Source organism: Bos taurus, chromosome 11, assembly GCF_002263795.3.
Source record: "Bos taurus isolate L1 Dominette 01449 registration number 42190680 breed Hereford chromosome 11, ARS-UCD2.0, whole genome shotgun sequence".
Classification (NCBI taxonomy): domain Eukaryota; kingdom Metazoa; phylum Chordata; class Mammalia; order Artiodactyla; family Bovidae; genus Bos; species Bos taurus.
In genome coordinates this window covers 86,547,319-86,566,348 of record NC_037338.1, presented here as the reverse complement: position 1 = coordinate 86,566,348, position 19,030 = coordinate 86,547,319, and the positions used below count along the sequence as shown (strand labels likewise).

The 19,030-nt window shown below is 36.6% G+C and overlaps 1 protein-coding gene across 3 annotated transcripts in view; it reads right to left on the bottom strand.

Annotated features, from left to right (window-relative positions):
* The window catches only part of ROCK2 (Rho associated coiled-coil containing protein kinase 2), a 128,572-nt gene that overhangs the window by 51,266 nt on the left and 58,276 nt on the right, over positions 1–19,030 (bottom strand). For all 3 annotated transcript variants that reach the window (XM_059891020.1, XM_059891021.1, NM_174452.2), the window contains 2 exon segments: positions 8,274–8,534; positions 1,263–1,407 (listed from right to left, as the gene is read on the bottom strand). In XM_059891020.1, coding sequence (XP_059747003.1) covers positions 1,263–1,407; positions 8,274–8,534 — 406 coding nt within the window.

Below are 19,030 nucleotides of genomic sequence, written 5' to 3'. Positions count from 1 at the left end.
AAGGCATTTTAACTACAAAAAGTTCTAGGACCAAGGGTTACCTAATTTTGTACTGAGATTTTTTTTTTTAAGCAATAGCCACATTCAATCATTATACAGATTTTACAGATTTCCACTACCAATTTCTTTCAGAGTCACAGAAAAGAAATTCTCCAAGTTCTAACATTAATTCACTCTAAATTCTTATGATGTTATTTGCCTTAACACATTTGCCTCATAAAGTAGATTTTGCTACATCTCCCCTGGGCTGCCCTCATAGCTCAGTTGGTAAAGAATCCGCCTGCAATGCAGGAGACACTGGTTTGATTCCTGGGTCGCCAACATCTGCTGGAGAAGGGACAGGCTACCCACTCCAGTATTCTTGGGTTTCCCTTGTGGTTCAGCTGGTAAAGAATCCGCCTGCAATGTGGGAGACCTGGGTTTGATCCCTGAGTTGGGAAGATCCCCTGGGGAAGGGAAAGGGTACCCATTCCAGTATTCTGGCTTGGAGAATTCCATGGACTGTATAGTCCATGGAGTCTCAAAGAGTTGAATACAGCTGAGCCACTTTCACTTTCACCCCTTACCCTAAAGCCACTGGTTTCCTTGGCCAGAAGACATTTTTGTGACTCTAGTACTCAGGAAGAAGAAATCTTAAAAATGAAATCTATGGTGTAAAGAAAAGTTTTGAAATATGTGAGCATTTCAAATTTTGATGTGGCCAAAGTAAAAGAAATTATTTAACTTGTCTCTGAGTTTTCTGAGATTGAAACACTATTATAGAATATATTTATCTTGATAGTCAAATGGTCAATAACCATATTTGACTGGAATTACAAACCAAATATATATACAAGTAGCAAATATAAGAAACATAGTTTACAAAAACTAATTATATAATTACATAAACTGAATTATTTTCAGTTCCTTATTTACAACAAAATACTACTGATTAAGAAAATCTTAGAATGAAGGCCCACTGCAGCTGTAAATTTGCTTGTTCTAGTATTTTCTTAATCAAAAAGGTCTATGGAAAGAATACTTCCTAGCAGTAAACTTTCAATTCCTTTCATATTCTACTCAATTATTGTACCAGCATGAGGTTTCATTTTAATTTTCTAATCAACAATCTGTCACATTAGATGCTATCAATTCAAAGGTTTAAAGAAATTCTACTTTCTCCTTAGAACACAAGCAATTAAATTTTTTTATAGTCTCACATTCTTGACTTAGAACTTAAGTGTTGTGAGATAGGTTTTAAAAAACAATCCCAGTTTACTTACCCACCAGCATTTCAAAAAGGAAAACACCCACGGACCACCAATCACATTCTCGCCCATAGTAACCATCACCCCCTTGTGATTTCAGGACCTCGGGTGATATATAATCGGGTGTTCCAACTGCTGTATCACAATGCACCATGCCTGTCTAGGTAAAGTGCAGAGAAAGGAAAAAAGATGTATATAAAATGTGAGTAAACACACACACATATAAGCAAAACTAATCCATTTATTATTATTAATACAGTGACTACCCACTGCTACCAACAGACCTTCACTGCTGACATGGTTTTGGGAGGACAGAGGATAGACGCATTATGAAATACATAAAAATGTCTGGATTATGGGAGATGAGTGATAATTTTCCAGCTCTAAAATATTAGAGGCTTCATCAATGAAAGAAGGAAAAGGTGGTTAACTTCATGGGAATTCCATGCAAATCAACATCTTCTCTTTCTTACATTATTAAGGAGTTAACAAGAGAAGTACAAAATGTGGTCTTAATGCACCTGACCTGGGGAAAAGAAAAGAATTATGAAAGGAAGCTTTAATATTTCCAAAGAAACTGCAGTGATTAAAACTGCAAAGGCCCCAGCTTTGGAGGCTGGATAAAGAAATGGTTCCTATTATACCAAGAAAAAAATGGAAGAAATAGACCAACTGTTTAAATCAAAAGATCTTAATTGTTTGAAAGCTATACCTCCAAGCTGCATGTTTAGAAATGTGGAGCTGTGGCATCAAGGTATTTGGCAAAATTATAAAAACACTCTTTTCTGTGTTTAGTTTCCGTGGGTAATAAGATAATCCCTATCTGATGTCTTTCTGACAAGAACCACTGTAGATAACACCTATGTGTGTGTTTATTTTATAGCATGTATGTGTGTGTGTGTGTCTGTCTGTCTGTCTGTATATGCTGCAAGATTAAATCACAACAGTATATAGTAGCGTGGTGCTGTTTACTTCCAGCTATGTATAAACATGTAAAAACTTCACAGATTAAGTTAAATGCCCTTCATTTTCTCTATCTACCTAATTAAAAAAGTGTCTCACCTACATTCCTATATAAATATAAACTATATAAACTAGCAAACTACTAAGTACTATGACCACCTTGGAAAAAAGAAGTTCAGTGTATTTTATAAACATGACTTACATAAATGTTTTTATTTAAATGCAATAAAACATTATATATGGGAAATTAACTTCAAAAGCAATCTTTTCATTCCTCAAAAATCAGCAAAAATAACTCAATGACTTTATTTTCCCAAGTATACAGCAAACAGAGGTCATTTGAGTTGAACATAAATAAAATAAAAAATTTGGAAATAATTGAGCAAATTATGATGGCAATACTCTGCATGGGTTACTATTTAGGATAAAAAATGAAGACGACAGTGCCTGACTACAAAAAGCAGGACATAAAATTAATTTTTACCATTAACTACCTTATATTTGACTTCTACTGAAGGAAAAATTCATAAAGACTTACTAAATAAAATCTCTTCATTTCACATGTATCCATGTTAGTTAGACTTCCAAAAAATGAATCTCGACACTTCAATAGCTAAAAACTGGTCAGACACAAAAGTGCCACTAAAAGAAAAATTGTTTAGCATTCAAAGGTTCAGAGGAAGAAGAGAAAAGGATAAGAAAAGAACTGGCGACAAGTTAGGCTTCAAAGGAATGAGAGTTGGCATGGCAGCTTAGAAAAAAACAAGCAAAAACAAAGGGACAAGAATGACTTTATATCAAGTTCAAGAAATGCAGTAAAGTCCAAATTAGCTAAATGTAAAACTTCACATGATGAAGCTGGAAAAGGAAAGATGGAGATCAGTTTGAATAACTGCTTATTTGTAGAAAAGAAACACTCTGGTAGGACTAAATAATTTTTACACAGTGAACTATGTTACTGGTACCCTGTTTTCAAAAATTTAATATTTTAACCACCATCTTTGGCAAGCATATTGATGGTTAAAAAAGTTTTTCTTTAATAAACATTTGGGAAAGATGGTGGCACTAGTGGTAAAGAACCCACCTGTCAACACAAAGGCAAGTTAGATCCCTGGATCGGGAAGATATTGGAGTAGGAAATGACTACCCACTCCGGTATTCTTGCCTGGGAAATCCCATGGACAGAGGAGCCTGATGGGCTACAGTCCACGGTGTTGCAAAGAGCTGGACATGTGTGAAGCGACTAAGCACACATGCACTTAAAAACTATCTCGTGGGCAAGTTCTCAAATCCCATAAACTTTACATTTACGACAAATCTGATTCTCTTCTAAAGAAATACAGGAAGAACAAACCGCAAACTAAGAGACTGGTTTACCTACAGGGGGTGAGTGGGAAAAGGGTAGAAAGAAACAAGTACAGTACAGGAATGGGGTGGTGGGATAAGGAGGGGGTGATCCTTCTCTAAGGATGTAATTTGTTACAGTTCTGACTCTTAAACCAGAGGAATGCTTCACATACCCAAAAAATAATTAAAATCAACCGGATGTGGGACAATTCTAAATGGAACACAAACAGTAAGAAATGGACCTGTTTCATAAATTAATAACATAACCACACCAAAGAAGGTAGAGAGGAAAAGAACTGACCTAGGTTACCTTGGAAAACAGTTGTAGTGTATATAATGAGAGCCAGGTTTAATGAGAGCCAGGTTTCTCACTATCCAAAAAAAGTAAATACAAAAAAGAAAGGAGGAAGACTAGAATGAATCCTGTGCTGTAAAACTAGAATCAGAAGTGTAAAACTAGAATCAGAAGTATCATATGAACTCATAATTTTTAATATACTTCATATACAGATTAGTAAGTACAGAATTAAATATGAACATGTATGTGCATACGAGTTAGTATAGGATATACAATATACATATGTCCACTAACAGGGTCTAGAAGTAATGACACTCCAAAAGCAATGAATACTTCTAACACCCAAATACTGATTTTTAAATACCGTTCTTGAATAAAAGGAATTAGAGCTTCTTCGAGAAGTGTTTGTTTTCAGGGCTGGGACACAGAAAATACAAAATAGTGTTCAATAACTTACAGTACAAAGAAAGAAAAAGAAAAGAAAATGCTCCCCAGAGGATACATGTTAAAAAGCTAGAGGAGCCAACTTAAAAAGACTTCACAAGATAAGCAAACTTTGAACTGAGTTTCAAAGTGTGAGTAGGAACTTGCCAAGTACAGGGTATTACAGTACAGTACAGTACAGTTTAATAGCATGTATTAGATTGGTGTAAATGTAACTGCAGTTTTGGATCATGAATTTTAAAGCATCATAACTAGGCTCAAACATATCTTTATTAATCAAAATAGAAAGCATTATAATCAATACATTTTTGCCAGTGAGAATTAAGTTTGTTTATTCCTGCAGCGTAAAAATGCATGCCTTGTGAATCAGTGATCTCTTGGAAAGCATTTCCTGCCTCCTGCTGGTTGTGGAAGCATTTTCCCTACAAAAAGTTTCGAGATGCTTGAAGAAGTGGTAGTCAGTTGTCAGAGGTCAGGTGAATACGGTGGATGAGGCAAAACTTCGCAGTCCAATTTGTCAACTTTTGAAGCATGTTGTGTGACGTGCAGTTGGGCACTGTTGTGGAGAAGAACTGGGCCCTTTCTGTTGACCAATGCCGGCTGCGGGTATTGCAGTTTTCAGTGTATGTCATTTGTCTGCTGAGCATACTTCTCAGATGCAATGGTTTCACCAGGATTCAGAAAGCTCTAGTGGATCAGACAGGCAGAAGACCACCAAACAGTGAGCACAACCTTTTTTTTGGTGCAAGTTTGGCCTTGGGAAGTGCACTGGAGCTTCTTCTCAGTCCAACGACTGATGTGGTCATTGCTGATTGTCGTACAAAATCCATTTTTCATTGCACATCATAATCCGATTGAGAAATGGTTCGTTGCAGTTGTGTAGAATAAGAGATGACACTTCAAAATGACAATTTTTTCTGATTTGTGGTCAGCTTACAAGGCACACATTTATCGAGCTTTTCACCTTTCCAATTTGCTTCAAGTGCCAAACGATGGGAGAATAGTTGACATTAAGTTCTTAGACAACTTCTTGTGTAGTAGTTGTTAAACTGGATCAGCTTCAATGATGGCTCTCAATTGGTCACTGTCAACTTCCAATGGCTGGCCACTGTGCTCCTCATCTTCAAGGCACTTGTCTCCTTTGCAAAATATCCATCACTGCACTGTATGTCTGTTAGCAGCTCCTGGCCCAAATGTGTTGTTGATGTTATGAGTTGTCTCCACTGCTTTACAACCCATTTTAAACTCAAATAAGAAAATCACTTGAATTTGCTTTTAGTCTAACTTCATTTCCATAGTTTAAAATAAATATAAAATACACAGCTAGTAATAAGTCATTAGCAAAAATACATAAAGCAAGAAATGAGCATTAAAATGATGTATAACACAACCACATTTATTTATGTATTCCAGTATCAACTGGCAAAGTTCAACAAAACAAAATGGCAATTGCTTTTGCACCAACCTTATAAAAAAGCCAGGAATCACGAAATACCATGGGTATAAAAGAAACTATTTAAGACCTCTGAAACACAAGGTACAAGAGAACAAATGATAGAGAATGAAGGCGAAACACTAGGTAGGGATTATATCACCTTAAGAGGAGGCTTCAGGTAACTAGGTAAGGAGTTCCAACTTTATTTAGTAAGTGATAGAAATCTACTAAAGGGTTTCAAGTTTGAGAGAAACATAAACAGTATGCATTTTCAAAAGCTTCTTCAGAAATACTTTGTCTTATATGTATCAGATAATGTGTGTTTGCTGAATACATCTAGTGTTTCATAATTGACAAAAAAATGTCATAAATTGAAAGATTTACTGAAAACAAAAAATGGTCAGAGGATTTAGCATAGTTGATAAAGCAGAAGATGTTTTTCTGGAATTCCCTTGCTTTCTCTATGATCTAATGAATGTTGGCAATTTGATCTCTGATTCGTCTGCCTTTTCTAAACCCAGCCTATGTATCTAGAGGGCTTCCCTGGTGGCTCAGATGGTAAAGAATCTGCCTGCAATGCAGGAGACTTTGGTTCAATCCATGGGTTGGGAAGATCCGCTGGAGAAGAGAATGGCAACCCACTTCAGTATTCTTGCCTGGAGAATTCCCTGGACAGAGGAGCCTGGTGGGCTGGCTACACTCCATGGGGTCGCAAAGAATCAGACACAACTGAGCAACTTTCACATCTGGAAGCTCTCGGTTCACACACTGCTAAAGGCTAGCTTGCAGGATTTTGAGCATAACCTTGGTAGTATTTGAAATGAGTGCAATTTTCTGGCAGTTTGAACATTCTTTGGCATTGTCCTTCTTTGGGATTGGAATGAAAACTGACCTTTTTCAGTCCTGCAGCTACTCCTGAGTCTTTCAAATTTGCTGACATACTGAGTGCAGCACTTTAACAGCAACATCTTTTAGGATTTTAAATACCTCAGCTGGAATTCCATCACCTCCACTAGCTTTGTTTGTAGTGGCACTTCCTAAGGCCTGCCTGACTTCACACTCCAGGATGCCTGGCTCTAGGTGAGTGACCACACCATCGTGGTTATCCTAGTCATTAAGATCTTTTTGGTATAGTTCTTCTGTGTATTTTTGTTACCTCTTACTCTACTAACAGTCTATAAGAGCTTATAGTAAAGACATTACAAAGGCTATGTATTAGGGAAAGAGAATAAAACAAAAAGAACTGAAAGGGGGGAAACATAATAAACATAATTTAAAAAAAAACCAAATGAGGTCTTTGTGGATAACTAATACAATAAGTTGTGAGCCAAGGAACATAAGTAACTACATGTACCTAAATTTAAAATAGTAAACAAAATTATATATACCATCTTTTATTTTGCCCTATAGAGAGACAATTTAAGATATTTAAACAGGTGAATTTAGTATTTACTTACATGCTTGTACAATAATTTCGTAAACACCATATTCTGACCTGTTCCATACCTGCATATTCAACATCTTTCTTTCCTTAACCACCTTTACCCATCCTAAAAACACATGGTGTGATTTCTCGGCACCCTCCCAAAGGTTCTTGGTTTAATGAAAATCAGAGCACGCTCGTGGAAGTGCAACACATAAGTATCATTTGTTATGTATAACAGACATTAAAAAGTTTAGCATTCTATTAGAAAATTATTTCATTTTCATTAATTTTCACTGGTAATCACTTTATTCTACATTATGATAAACACCACAAGAGGGAGCTTTGGTCAACCTACTAAATACTGATTAATGTATGCAGAACACAAACACGGTAATACTCTATGAAGAAGACCAGAGAACCTAAGAGATGTTACATTTTAGCTGGGTAGACAGGGCATACAAACCTAGATGGAAAAAAGTGGACTGTGAAGTACAGCATGAATTCTAAGTGAGTAATATTATGGACATTATGACAGAAAGTGATCAGTCAGGTTAGCATTCTCAAAGAAAATTTTCCACATGAGGTAAAAAAATCAGAGCTGAACTTGAAGAATATGGATCACTGATGACAATCAATAAAAGTGAATATCAAATAGGTGGCATAAATAAATTGAGAAGTAAAGAGAAAAGAAAAATCAGCTTAATTCAAAATAAAAGTCTTGACAAGATAATTAATAAGAATACATAGAAAGAAAACATGATCTCTCCCAATCAGGCATTGCTGCCAGGAATTATAGCACACTTACAGAGAGATCATTATAAACATGAACTAGTTCTGACTGGTAGAAAATGTTTGTCAAAATGCTATGAGGAAGATGATTACTTATCTGAGTTCTTATTTCTCTTGAATTCACCAAATCTACAAAGTATTCTACAACTAGATGAATGATTTAGTAAAGAAAATGTTTTGATTTAGATATTTTATTACCTTGTTTGAGTCATTAGTAAAACTAAATTTCTATATTTTTTTAATTATGAAGTCTAGATATGTTGTTTTCTTTTTGTCTCTTAAAAAACTAGCATTAAAAAAAAAACAAACTCGCTTGTTACTTACTTCATCCATCTTCATACATGTGCCAAAATCTGCTAATTTTAGATGCCCATGTTTATCCAAGAGCATGTTGTCAGGCTTCACATCTCTGTGAATTAAACCCATGGAGTGTATGGCATCCAAAGCAAGAACAACTTCAGCAGTATAAAATTTGGCCCATTTTTCAGGTACATCATAGTTACTCATAAGGTTTACAAGGTCTCCACCAGGCATGTACTCCATTACCATGTACAGATACTTATCATCTTGAAAGGCACAAAAGAGCTGGAAAACAAAACAAGAAGGAAAAAAAGTCAAAAAAAAGAAGAGGGACTTCCCTGGTGGTCCAGTGGCTCAGACTCTGCACTCCCAATGAAGAGAGCCTGGGTTCGATCTCTGGTCAGGGAACTAGATCCCACATGCCACAACTAAGACCCAGTGCAGCCAAATAAATAAATAAAAATATTTAAAAAAAAAAAAAAAACCTAGAACTGTTAACAGAAAAAAAAATCCCCAAATCAATACTGCTATTGAAAAAGACAAATTACGGTAAAACCAACACAGAGTTAAACTTTATGAAATCTTTGACTTTAGATTTGGATATCTTTAATGGAGAATGAGTTATCAGATAAAACTATTACATGGATATCTTCTTCATGCTTAACTAACAAAATATGCATAAATGTATCATTTTCCCTCTTGGAGAATACAAGAATCTATTTAAATAGACATATTTTAAAAGAGAAACAGAATAAGAAAGAGGAATATAAAAGGTGATGACTAAAGAATCCATAATAAAATGGCCCAACTTTCTGCAAATAAATTCCTGCACATAACTCACAAAGCAGAGAGCTGAGTAGGCAGTTTAGAAACACCTAAGATACCAGATTCAATAGATACCAGAAGAGGGAGTAAGTCCCATACCACTGGGAAGAGTAATTCGTAGCCACATATGGGACAGGGCCTTCTCCCTTCCTTTCCCCATCATCTTGTTCATAAGCAATAGCAACTGACAGTGCTAACTGCACTCAGACTAAAGCAGTGGCACTGGGACCTGAGAAAAAGGACACCAAGCTAGGGGATTTGCTGGGGCATACTTATCAGGGTCTCCTAATAAATCAGGTGAGATTAGGACTAGTATTATTAGCACCAGAACTAGTAACAAGGCACCTAAGATAGGTCCTGACCCCCAGGAGAGACAAGAAACCACAAATTCAGAAGGAAAGGTTATCTGTACATTCCATCCAACAATATGTCCCACCCCTTCCTGAAAGCACACAACATAAACAGAAAAGATTTCCACAAACAGAAAAAAGAACAAAAACAAGAATCTAGGAGGTTTTACAAATAGCAGAAGAATGAGGAGAAGCAAAAAGCAAGAGAGACAGGGAAAGGTACATTCAATTAAACAAAGAGTTCCAAAAAATAGCTAGAAGAGACAAGAAGGTCTTCTTCAATGAACAATGCTTAATAAGACAAAAACAGCAAAAGGTGAAAGACTAGAGATCTCTTCAGGAAAATTGGAAACATCAAGCGAGCATTCCACTCAAAGATGGGCACAATAAAGGATAAAGGTGGTAGAGACCTAGTAGACACTGAAGAGATCAAGAAGAGATGGAAAGAATATACAGAAGAATATACAGAATAAAAAAGATATTAATGAACTGGATTACTATGATGGTGTGGTTAGTCACCCAGAGCCAGACATTACGGAGTGCGAAGTCAAGTGGGCCTTAGGATGTATTGCTGTTAATAATATAGCTAGTGGATGTGATGAAATTCCATCAGAACTATTCAAATCCCTAAAGGAAGATGCTACCAAGGTTTTTCATTCATTATGTCGGCAAATCTGGAAGACCCAGCAGTGGTCACAGGACTGGAAAATCTTCATCCCAATTCCCAAGAAGGGTAGTACCAAAGACTGTGCTAAATATCAGACAATTGCACTCATCTCCCATGCTAGTAAGGTCATGTTTAAAATCTTGCATGCTAGGCTTCAGTATTACGTGAACCAAGAACTTCCAGATGTCCAAACTGGGTTTAGAAAAGGAAGAGGAACTAGAAATCAAATTGCCAGCATTCGCTGTATTATAGAGATAGCAAGGGAATTTCAGGAAAATATCTGTTTCCATCAACTACACTAAAGCCTTTGACTGTATGGATCATGACAAACTGTGGGAAGCTCTTAGAGAGATGGGAATACCAGATCATCTTACCTGCCTTCTGAGAAACCTGTATGCAGGTCATGAAGCAACAGTTAGAACCCAGAACAACTTATTGGTTCAGGATCGAGAAAGGAGTATGACAGGGCTGTCTACTGTCACCCTGTTTGTTTAACATACAGGCTGAGCACATCGTGAGAAATGCCAGGCTGGATGAGTTGCAAGATGGAATCAAGATAGGCAGGAGAAACATCATCAACCTCAGATATGTGGATGATACCACTCTAATGGCAGAAAGTAAAGAGGAACTAAAGAGTCTCTTAATGAGGGTGAAAGAACAGAGTGAAAAAGCTGGTTTAAAACTCAACATTCAAAAAACTAAGATCATGGCACACAGACAGACAGGGAAAAGACGGAAGTAGTGACAGACTTCCTCTTCTTGGGCTCTAAAATCACTGTGGATGGTGACTGCAGCCATGAAATCAGAAGATGGTTGTTTCTTGGGAGGAAAGCGATGACAAACCTAGACAGTGCTTTGAAAAGCAGAGATATTACACTGCCGAAAAAGGTCCATGTAGTCAAGGCTATGGTCTTCCCAGTGGTCAGGTACGGTTGTGAGAAGCTGGAATGTGAAGAAGGCAGAACACTAAAGAATTGATGCCTTTGAACTGTGGTGCTAGAGGACTCCCGAACATCCTTTGGACATCAAACCAGTCAATCTTAAGGGAGATCAACCCTGAATATTCACTGGAAGGACTGATGCTGAAGCACCAGTATTTTGGTCATCTGATGTGAACAAATAACTCATTAGAAAAGTCCCTGATGCTGGGAAAGACCGAGGGCAGAAGGAGAAGAGGGTGTCAGAGGATGAGATGGCTGGACGGCATCACTGATACAATGAACATGAACTTGGGCAAACTCCAGGAGATCATGAAGGACAGGGAGATCTGGCGTGCTGCAGTCCATGGGGTCACAAAGAGTTGGACAGGTCTGGGCAAATGAACAACAACAAGAATCAACAACTGAGAAAAACCAGTATCATGAAATAGAAGCAAAGCAATTCAAGAAACACAAAGTTAACAGTCAAGGAAATGCTTAAATAGGACAAATTAAGAACAGCTCTAAAAATATGAAAACCAATAGCCTCAAAAGAGTAACAAGTCACATCAAGTAAACCACAGGATGATATGAGAAAAAGTCTGAAGCTTTGGCATTAAATATACAAGTAATGATAAGAGAAAAACAAATTATAAAGCAAGAAAATTGAGCAAAGTAACTTTCTCTCTCTGAAGTCACTGAAGGATTCAGAGATGAAAAACAGAGCAAAGTCAGAAAGGTTCCAACATCTAGCTAAATGCAGTCTGGAAGAGAGAACATAGACCAGAAGAAAAAGAAAAAATAAACAGCAAACAAAACCTTCCAGAAATGAATAAAGTTAAAAATCTAGATTGAAAGGACTACAAATGAAACAAAGAGAAACAGATAGTGCTAAACTCTCAGAAACCCAACCAAAAAATTCTAAAAGTTTACAAAGACAAAAAGTATCTTACGTACAAAACCCAAATCATATTGTTAACAAACATTTCAGCCAATACAGAATACAAAAAACAGAGATATAGCTTTAAAAATGTGAATGAAACAAATTTCAATTCTAGAATATGGCAGTCTAAAAAGAAAACCCAATAAAATGGCAAAATAAATATGTATTACATCATGCTTATTCTTAGAAATCTGAAAACAAACCACTTCTGAAAGAACTGCTCAAGGAAAATGGTTTGACAAAATGAATAAATCCAAGTAAGAGAATTATGTGAGACATAAGAAAAGGGGACAAATAATCGAGAAAAGTTTATTAAATATAATTACTGATACAAAATTAAATACTTTGAGAAAAGTCAAGTCAAGATTAGAATAATTTTTTTTTTTTTTTAGAATAATTTTTAAATGGAAGGTGGTGAGATGCAGAGACGAAAGGGACAAAAAGACATTATAATGCTAGTTACCAAATTGAGAAGGGGGGGTATGTGTGTGTAATGCTAAATGGCAAAAGAAAAGCTGTGCGTGTGTGTGTGTGTGTAATGCTATGAACTTTAAATGGCAAAAGGAAAGCCGTATATAAGTGTGTGTGTGTGTGTGTGTGTGTGATGCTATTAACGCTAAATGGCAAAAGGAAAGATGGATATAAATGGAGAAACACTCATGTTCCTGGAGAGAAAGTCAGTATCATAAAGATGACAATTCTCTTCAAATTGATCAACAGAATCAATACAAACTCTATATCCCAGCAAGTTATTTCCTAGAAATCAACAAACTGATAAAAAAAAATTTACATGGAAATGCAAATAACCCAGAAGAGCCAAAACTATCTTATAACAAAACGAAGCATCACAATTTCAAACCTCAATACAAAACTATTGTATCAAAACAGTACTGGTATGGTATAAGGATAGATATACAAATCAATGGAACACAAGTGACAGTCTATAAATAGCCCTTATATTTATAGGTCAAATATATATATATATATAATATATATGTATATATACACACACATACATACAAAGGTGTCAGAGCAATTTAGTTGGAAAAGTACAGTCTTCCTAATGAATGGTGTCTGAATAACTGGATATTCACAGGCAAAAATTTGAACATTTTTAGGCCCCTACTTCACATCATAGTCAAAAATTAACTCAAAATAGATCACAGGACTAAAGTTATGAGCTGAAACTATAAAAATCTTATGAAAGAATAAAGGAAAAATATTTATCACCTTAGATTAGGCAAAAATTTCTTCTAATATAAAAAAATTGGCAAAATGAAAAACTGGCATAAGATTTGATCAAAATTAACATATATTCTGGCTTCAGAAAATCATATGAGAAGATGAAAAGACAAACCACAGGCTGAAAAGAAATACTAACAAGTGATATATATGATAAAGTATCTAGACTATGCAAAGGACTCCTACAACTCAACAGGAATATAAGCAACATAATCTTTTAAAGGGTAAAAATCTGAACAGACATTTCACCAAAGGAGATACAAGAGTGGTCAATAAGCACATGAAAAGGCGCTCACTATCATTAGTCATTAGTCAAGTTAAAACCACAGTGAGATCTCACTTTACACACACCAGAATGACTATAATAATAATAAGAAGAAAGAATATCAAGTGTTGGCAAGAATATGGAGAAACTGGAACCTCATATATGCTGATAAGAATGTAAAATGGCACAGCCTCTTTGGGTAATAGTATGGCTGCTGCTGCTACTGCTAAGTCACTTCAGTCCTGTCCGACTCTGTGTGACCCCATAGACGGCAGCCCACCAGGCTCCCCCGTCCGTGGGATTCTCCAGGCAACAACACTGGAGTGGGTTGCCATTTCCTTCTCCAATGCATGCAAGTGAAAAGTGAAAGTGAAGTCGCTCAGTCGTGTCCGACTCCTAGCGACCCCATGGACTGCAGCCCACCAGGCTCCTCCATCCATGGGATTCTCCAGGCAAGAGCACTGGAGTGGGGTGCCAGTGCCTTCTCCGAATAGTATGACAACTTCCTTAAAAGTAAAACACAAATTTAGCACACAACTCAGACTCCATTCCTAGGTATATATCCAAGAGAAATGAAGTATATACACAAAAAAACTTTTATGCAAATGTTCACAACAACATATTCACTATTTATAAGTTTATAGTGGAAGCAATTCAAATGCACATCAAATGGTAAATGAACAAAGATAATGGAGTATCCACATAACTCCTTCCCCCTCAACTGGGTATTCTGCAATACAACTCTGATGCCAAGTACTTAGAGTTAGCATCAGACACCACAAGTTACGAGCCCAGTCTTTCACATGATCGCCCTCACTTTAGACAATAGCTGTACTTCTGTACCTTGAGAGTCCCCAAGCCACCAGCATTCTGGTTAACTACAAATTCTGGAGTTTCCATGACTCAGGTTCAATAATTCACTGGGTTAACTCACAGAATTCAGGAAAGCACCATACTTTTGACCAGTTTTACTGTAAAGGATACACATAAGGTGAGGTCTGGGAGGCAACAGAGCTTCTGCATCTTCTTCTTGTGGAATCAGGGTGAATCACCATCCCAGTACATCAATGTCTTTACCAACCAAGAAGCTCCATTGAGTGTCAATGTCTGCAGCTTTTATTAGGATTTCATTACATAGGTACAATTAATTATATCATTGGGCATGTGATTAAACTCAATTTCCAACCTCCTTCTAGTACTCCTAGCTTGAAAGGCTGAGAGTTCTAATCCTCTAATCATGTGCTCATTTCTTTCTAATGATCAGCCCCCATCTCATCCAGTTCAGTCAGTTCAGTCGCTCAGTCATGTCCAACTCTTTGCGACCCCATGGACTGCAGCATGCCAGGCTTTCCTGTCCATCACCAACTCCCAGAGCTTACTCAAACTCATGTCTATCTCATCCAAAAGTTATCAAAATGCCAACAGGAGTTGCCACATTAGCATAACACACAGGAAATTGAAGAGTTTTTGAAGTTCTGTGCTAAGAACAAGGAACAAAGACTCTTGATTAAACCACATATAATGTGCTATGCTACTCAGTACTAAAAAGAAATGAAGTACAAGACATGCTACGAACTTCAAAATCAGTATTATAAGGGACACGGACCAGATCCAATTTACCTGAAATGTCCAGGCAAGGCAAATCTACAGAGATAAGAAGCATACCTGTGGTTGCCTGGGGCTGGAGGAGAATGGGAAATGACTTTAGGTATAAGTGATCATTTGGGGATGATGAAGCTGTTCTAAAAATCAGATTTCAGTGATGCATGTGGCCTGTGACCTGAACTACTAGGTAACCAAGTGGGGGATTATTTCTCTTTGTAGAAGTATTCTACTCAAGAAGAAATAACTCAGTTGGAATATTACCATTTTGCAATCTTTACAAAATTAACGATCTCAACACAGCACAGACATCTGGTAAAATAACAAGAGTAAGAGATAGTCAGACATTAGCCTTCTGAAAGAAGAAAACATTACCCATGAAGCTGTCCTGCCACATTCCCCATTGATCAAGCCTTTATATTTAATCACCAACTAACAAAAACATAAATGAGAGGAATATGTTAAAACTATACCACAGGATGAAATCAGCAAAAACCAGGTTTCTTCACCAAGTGGCACAAGAGAAAAGAAGCTAAAAGTAAAGTGTTTAGGAATATACTTACTTGGATGTATGAAACTATAAAGGAAAGCAGGTGTTTACTATAAAAGAAAGGACATTAGAAAGCACCCAAAGAACACAGCAAACTTGATATAGAGGTGGATTAAAAAAGAAAAAGTTCTCTCAGCAAAAATGTTATTTTTAATGTGCAATATTCATCTATTAAATTTAAAGTACACTAAGAATATAGCTCTAAAAAATACAGATAGGTCTAAGATTTATATTGTACCATAATCCATATAAAAAAAGTTAAAAGGGTATAGGAACAAATTATAGGAGCCTTCATACAATTAAGCATTTAATAACCATTAAAAAAAGGGGGGGCTAAAAAAGGGGGGCTAATATTTGGAATACTGCTTGCAATAATCAACTAAAATTGATTATAGGTTTGTTTATGACCCATTATTTTCACTGCAAGGTAGATAGATCCCTAACAGAAATGTGGGAACATATGTGCCAAAAATTCATATGAAAGAAAATTGAGCACAACATTATTCATAATTGGAGAAGGAAATGGCAACCCACTCCAGTACTCTTGCCTGGAAAATTCCATAGACTGAGGACCCTGGTAGGTTACTGTCCATGGGGTTGCAAAGAGTTGGACACGACTGAGCGACTTCATCTTTCCACTTTCATTTTATTCATAATAGCCAAAAGGCAGAAACAACCCAGGTATCCATGAATTGAAAAATAAATAAAATGTGGTTATCTATATAACAGAATATTATTCACCCAATAAAAAGAATCAAGTGCTCATACAAGCTGTAACATGAAAATATGTTGAAATATGTTCAACCCTACTATGAACAAAGTTAGTAGAGGTGATAGAATTCCAGTTGAGCTATTCCAAATCCTGAAAGATGATGCTGTGAAAGTGCTGCACTCAATATGCCAGCAAATTTGGAAAACTCAGCAGTGGCCACAGGACTGGAAAAGGTCAGTTTTCATTCCAATCCCAAAGAAAGGCAATGCCAAAGAATGCTCAAACTACCGCACAATTGCACTCATCTCACATGCTAGTAATATAATGCTCAAAATTCTCCAAGCCAGGCTTCAGCAATATGTGAACTGTGAACTTCCTGATGTTCAAGCTGGTTTTAGAAAAGGCAGAGGAACCAGAGATCAAATTGCCAACATCCACTAGATCATGGAAAAAGCAAGAGAGTTCTAGAAAAACATCTACTTCTGCTTTATGAACTATGCCAAAGCCTTTAACTGCGTGGAACACAATAAACTGTGGAAAATTCTGAAAGAGATGGGAATACCAGACCACCTGATGTGCCTCTTGAGAAATCTGCATGCAGGTCAGGAAGCAACAGTTAGAACTGGACATGGAACGACAGACTGGTTCCAAATAGGAAAAGGAGTACGTCAAGGCTGTATATTGTCACCCTGTTTATTTAACTTATATGCAGAGTACATCATGAGAAACGCTGGGCTGGAAGAAACACAAGCTGGAATCCAGATTGCCGGGAGAAATATCAATAACCTCAGATATGCAGATGACACCACCCTTATGGCAGAAAGTGAAGAGGAACTCAAAAGCCTCTTGATGAAAGTGAAAGTGGAGAGTGAAAAAGTTGGCTTAAAGCTCAACATTCAGAAAACGAAGATCATGGCATCCGGTCCCATCACATCATGGGAAATAGACGGGGAAACAGTAGAAACAGTGTCAGACTTTATTTTTCTGGGCTCCAAAATCACTGCAGATGGTTTTTGCAGCCATGAAATTAAAAGACGCTTACTCCTTGGAAGGAAAGTTATGACCAACCTAGGCAGCATATTCAAAAGCAAGGACATTACTTTGCCAACAAAGGTTCGTCTAGTCAAGGCTATGGTTTTTCCTGTAGTCATGTATGGATGTGAGAGTTGGACTGTGAAGAAGGCTGAGCGCAGAAGAATTGATGCTTTTGAACTGTGGTGTTGGAGAAGACTCTTGAGAGTCCCTTGGACTGCAAGGAGATTCAACCAGTCCATTCTAAAGGAGATTAGTCCTGGGTGTTCTTTGGAAGGAATGATGCTAAAGCTGAAACTCCAATACTTTGGCCACCTTGTGCGAAGAATTGACTCATTAGAAAAGACTCTGATGCTGGGAGGGATTGCGGGCAGGAAGAGAAGGGGACGACGGAGGATGAGATGGCTGGATGGCATCCCCGACTTGATGGACATCAGTCTGGGTGAACTCCAGGAGTTGGTGATGGACAGGGAGGCCTGGCGTGCTGCAATTCATGGGGTTGCAAAGAGTCGGACACAACTGAGTGACTGAACTGAACTGAATGACTGACTGTATAACTCCATAAATACACTGAAATTACTGAAAACTAACTAAATAAATAGAAATAAGTCAGTTATTTTGACAAGTTTTCCCAAAAGTCACACATTTCATACATATAAATATGATGGTACATGAAATGTGCTTTACCAGAGATAAACAAATGATAACCAGGATTATAATCTATTACTTTTTCAACTGTGCCATGTTTCACTATTGATATGCTTCCACAAATTCATTAACTATCTCAGTAGACAGTTTTTATAGGTCTACTCTGCAGAATTAAAGATCAAAGATATAAATTTACAAAATGAAACTAGAACTGGCAATTAATCTGTTACTATGAAAGCAATTTAAAACTAAAAGTGGATTAATACTTTGCTACCATCACTTCTTAATCAAATAGATTACCATGATTTGCTACAAAAAATTTACTATTAACTAAACATATCAGGAATTTCTAGCTACTGGCTAGATTTAAAAAATAAAGTGAGGAGAAAGGGTGAAACTCAACACCACACAAAAAAAGCAATGGTAGTGAGTTTTTAAAATCCACGGTCATCAAGGAAGCAAATTTTTTATCTCCAAATAGCCTTCCACAAACATGGTATCAAACTTGTGGATCATTTAAGCATACTGAACATGCTCTGATATATATCTAAGTTTACTCATGACATCTGACCAAAAATGTCTGCAGAATTAGCTATTAGCACACACAAAAAAATTTAGAAAACCAAAGCTAGTGAGGAATATAACTGAAAAAAGGCAAAATAAACTTACTTCACAGTCAAGGACTGAAAGAGAATTTTCAAAAATTTTAATGTTGAATTTTTTCTCCTTTTCAAGATAAACTAATTATTGTTCCTATCATATAATCATACAAATCATGAGAAAGAGTAAGTGGGGGACAATGGCATACTGGTAACTCAATTCTTTAAAAAGGAATTTAAAAAGACAAAGTTGCAAGTAATACTTGTTTCTATACAGTTTACGTCATATCTATCATGTGTAAATGACATACTGCTTTAGAAGATTAAACAAGTGTAATGAATCAGATCTTATTAAAAATAACTACACTGTCATGTGAATGAGATATAGGACTTTCAGAATGCAAAATCAATTCTAACTTATAAGCACTT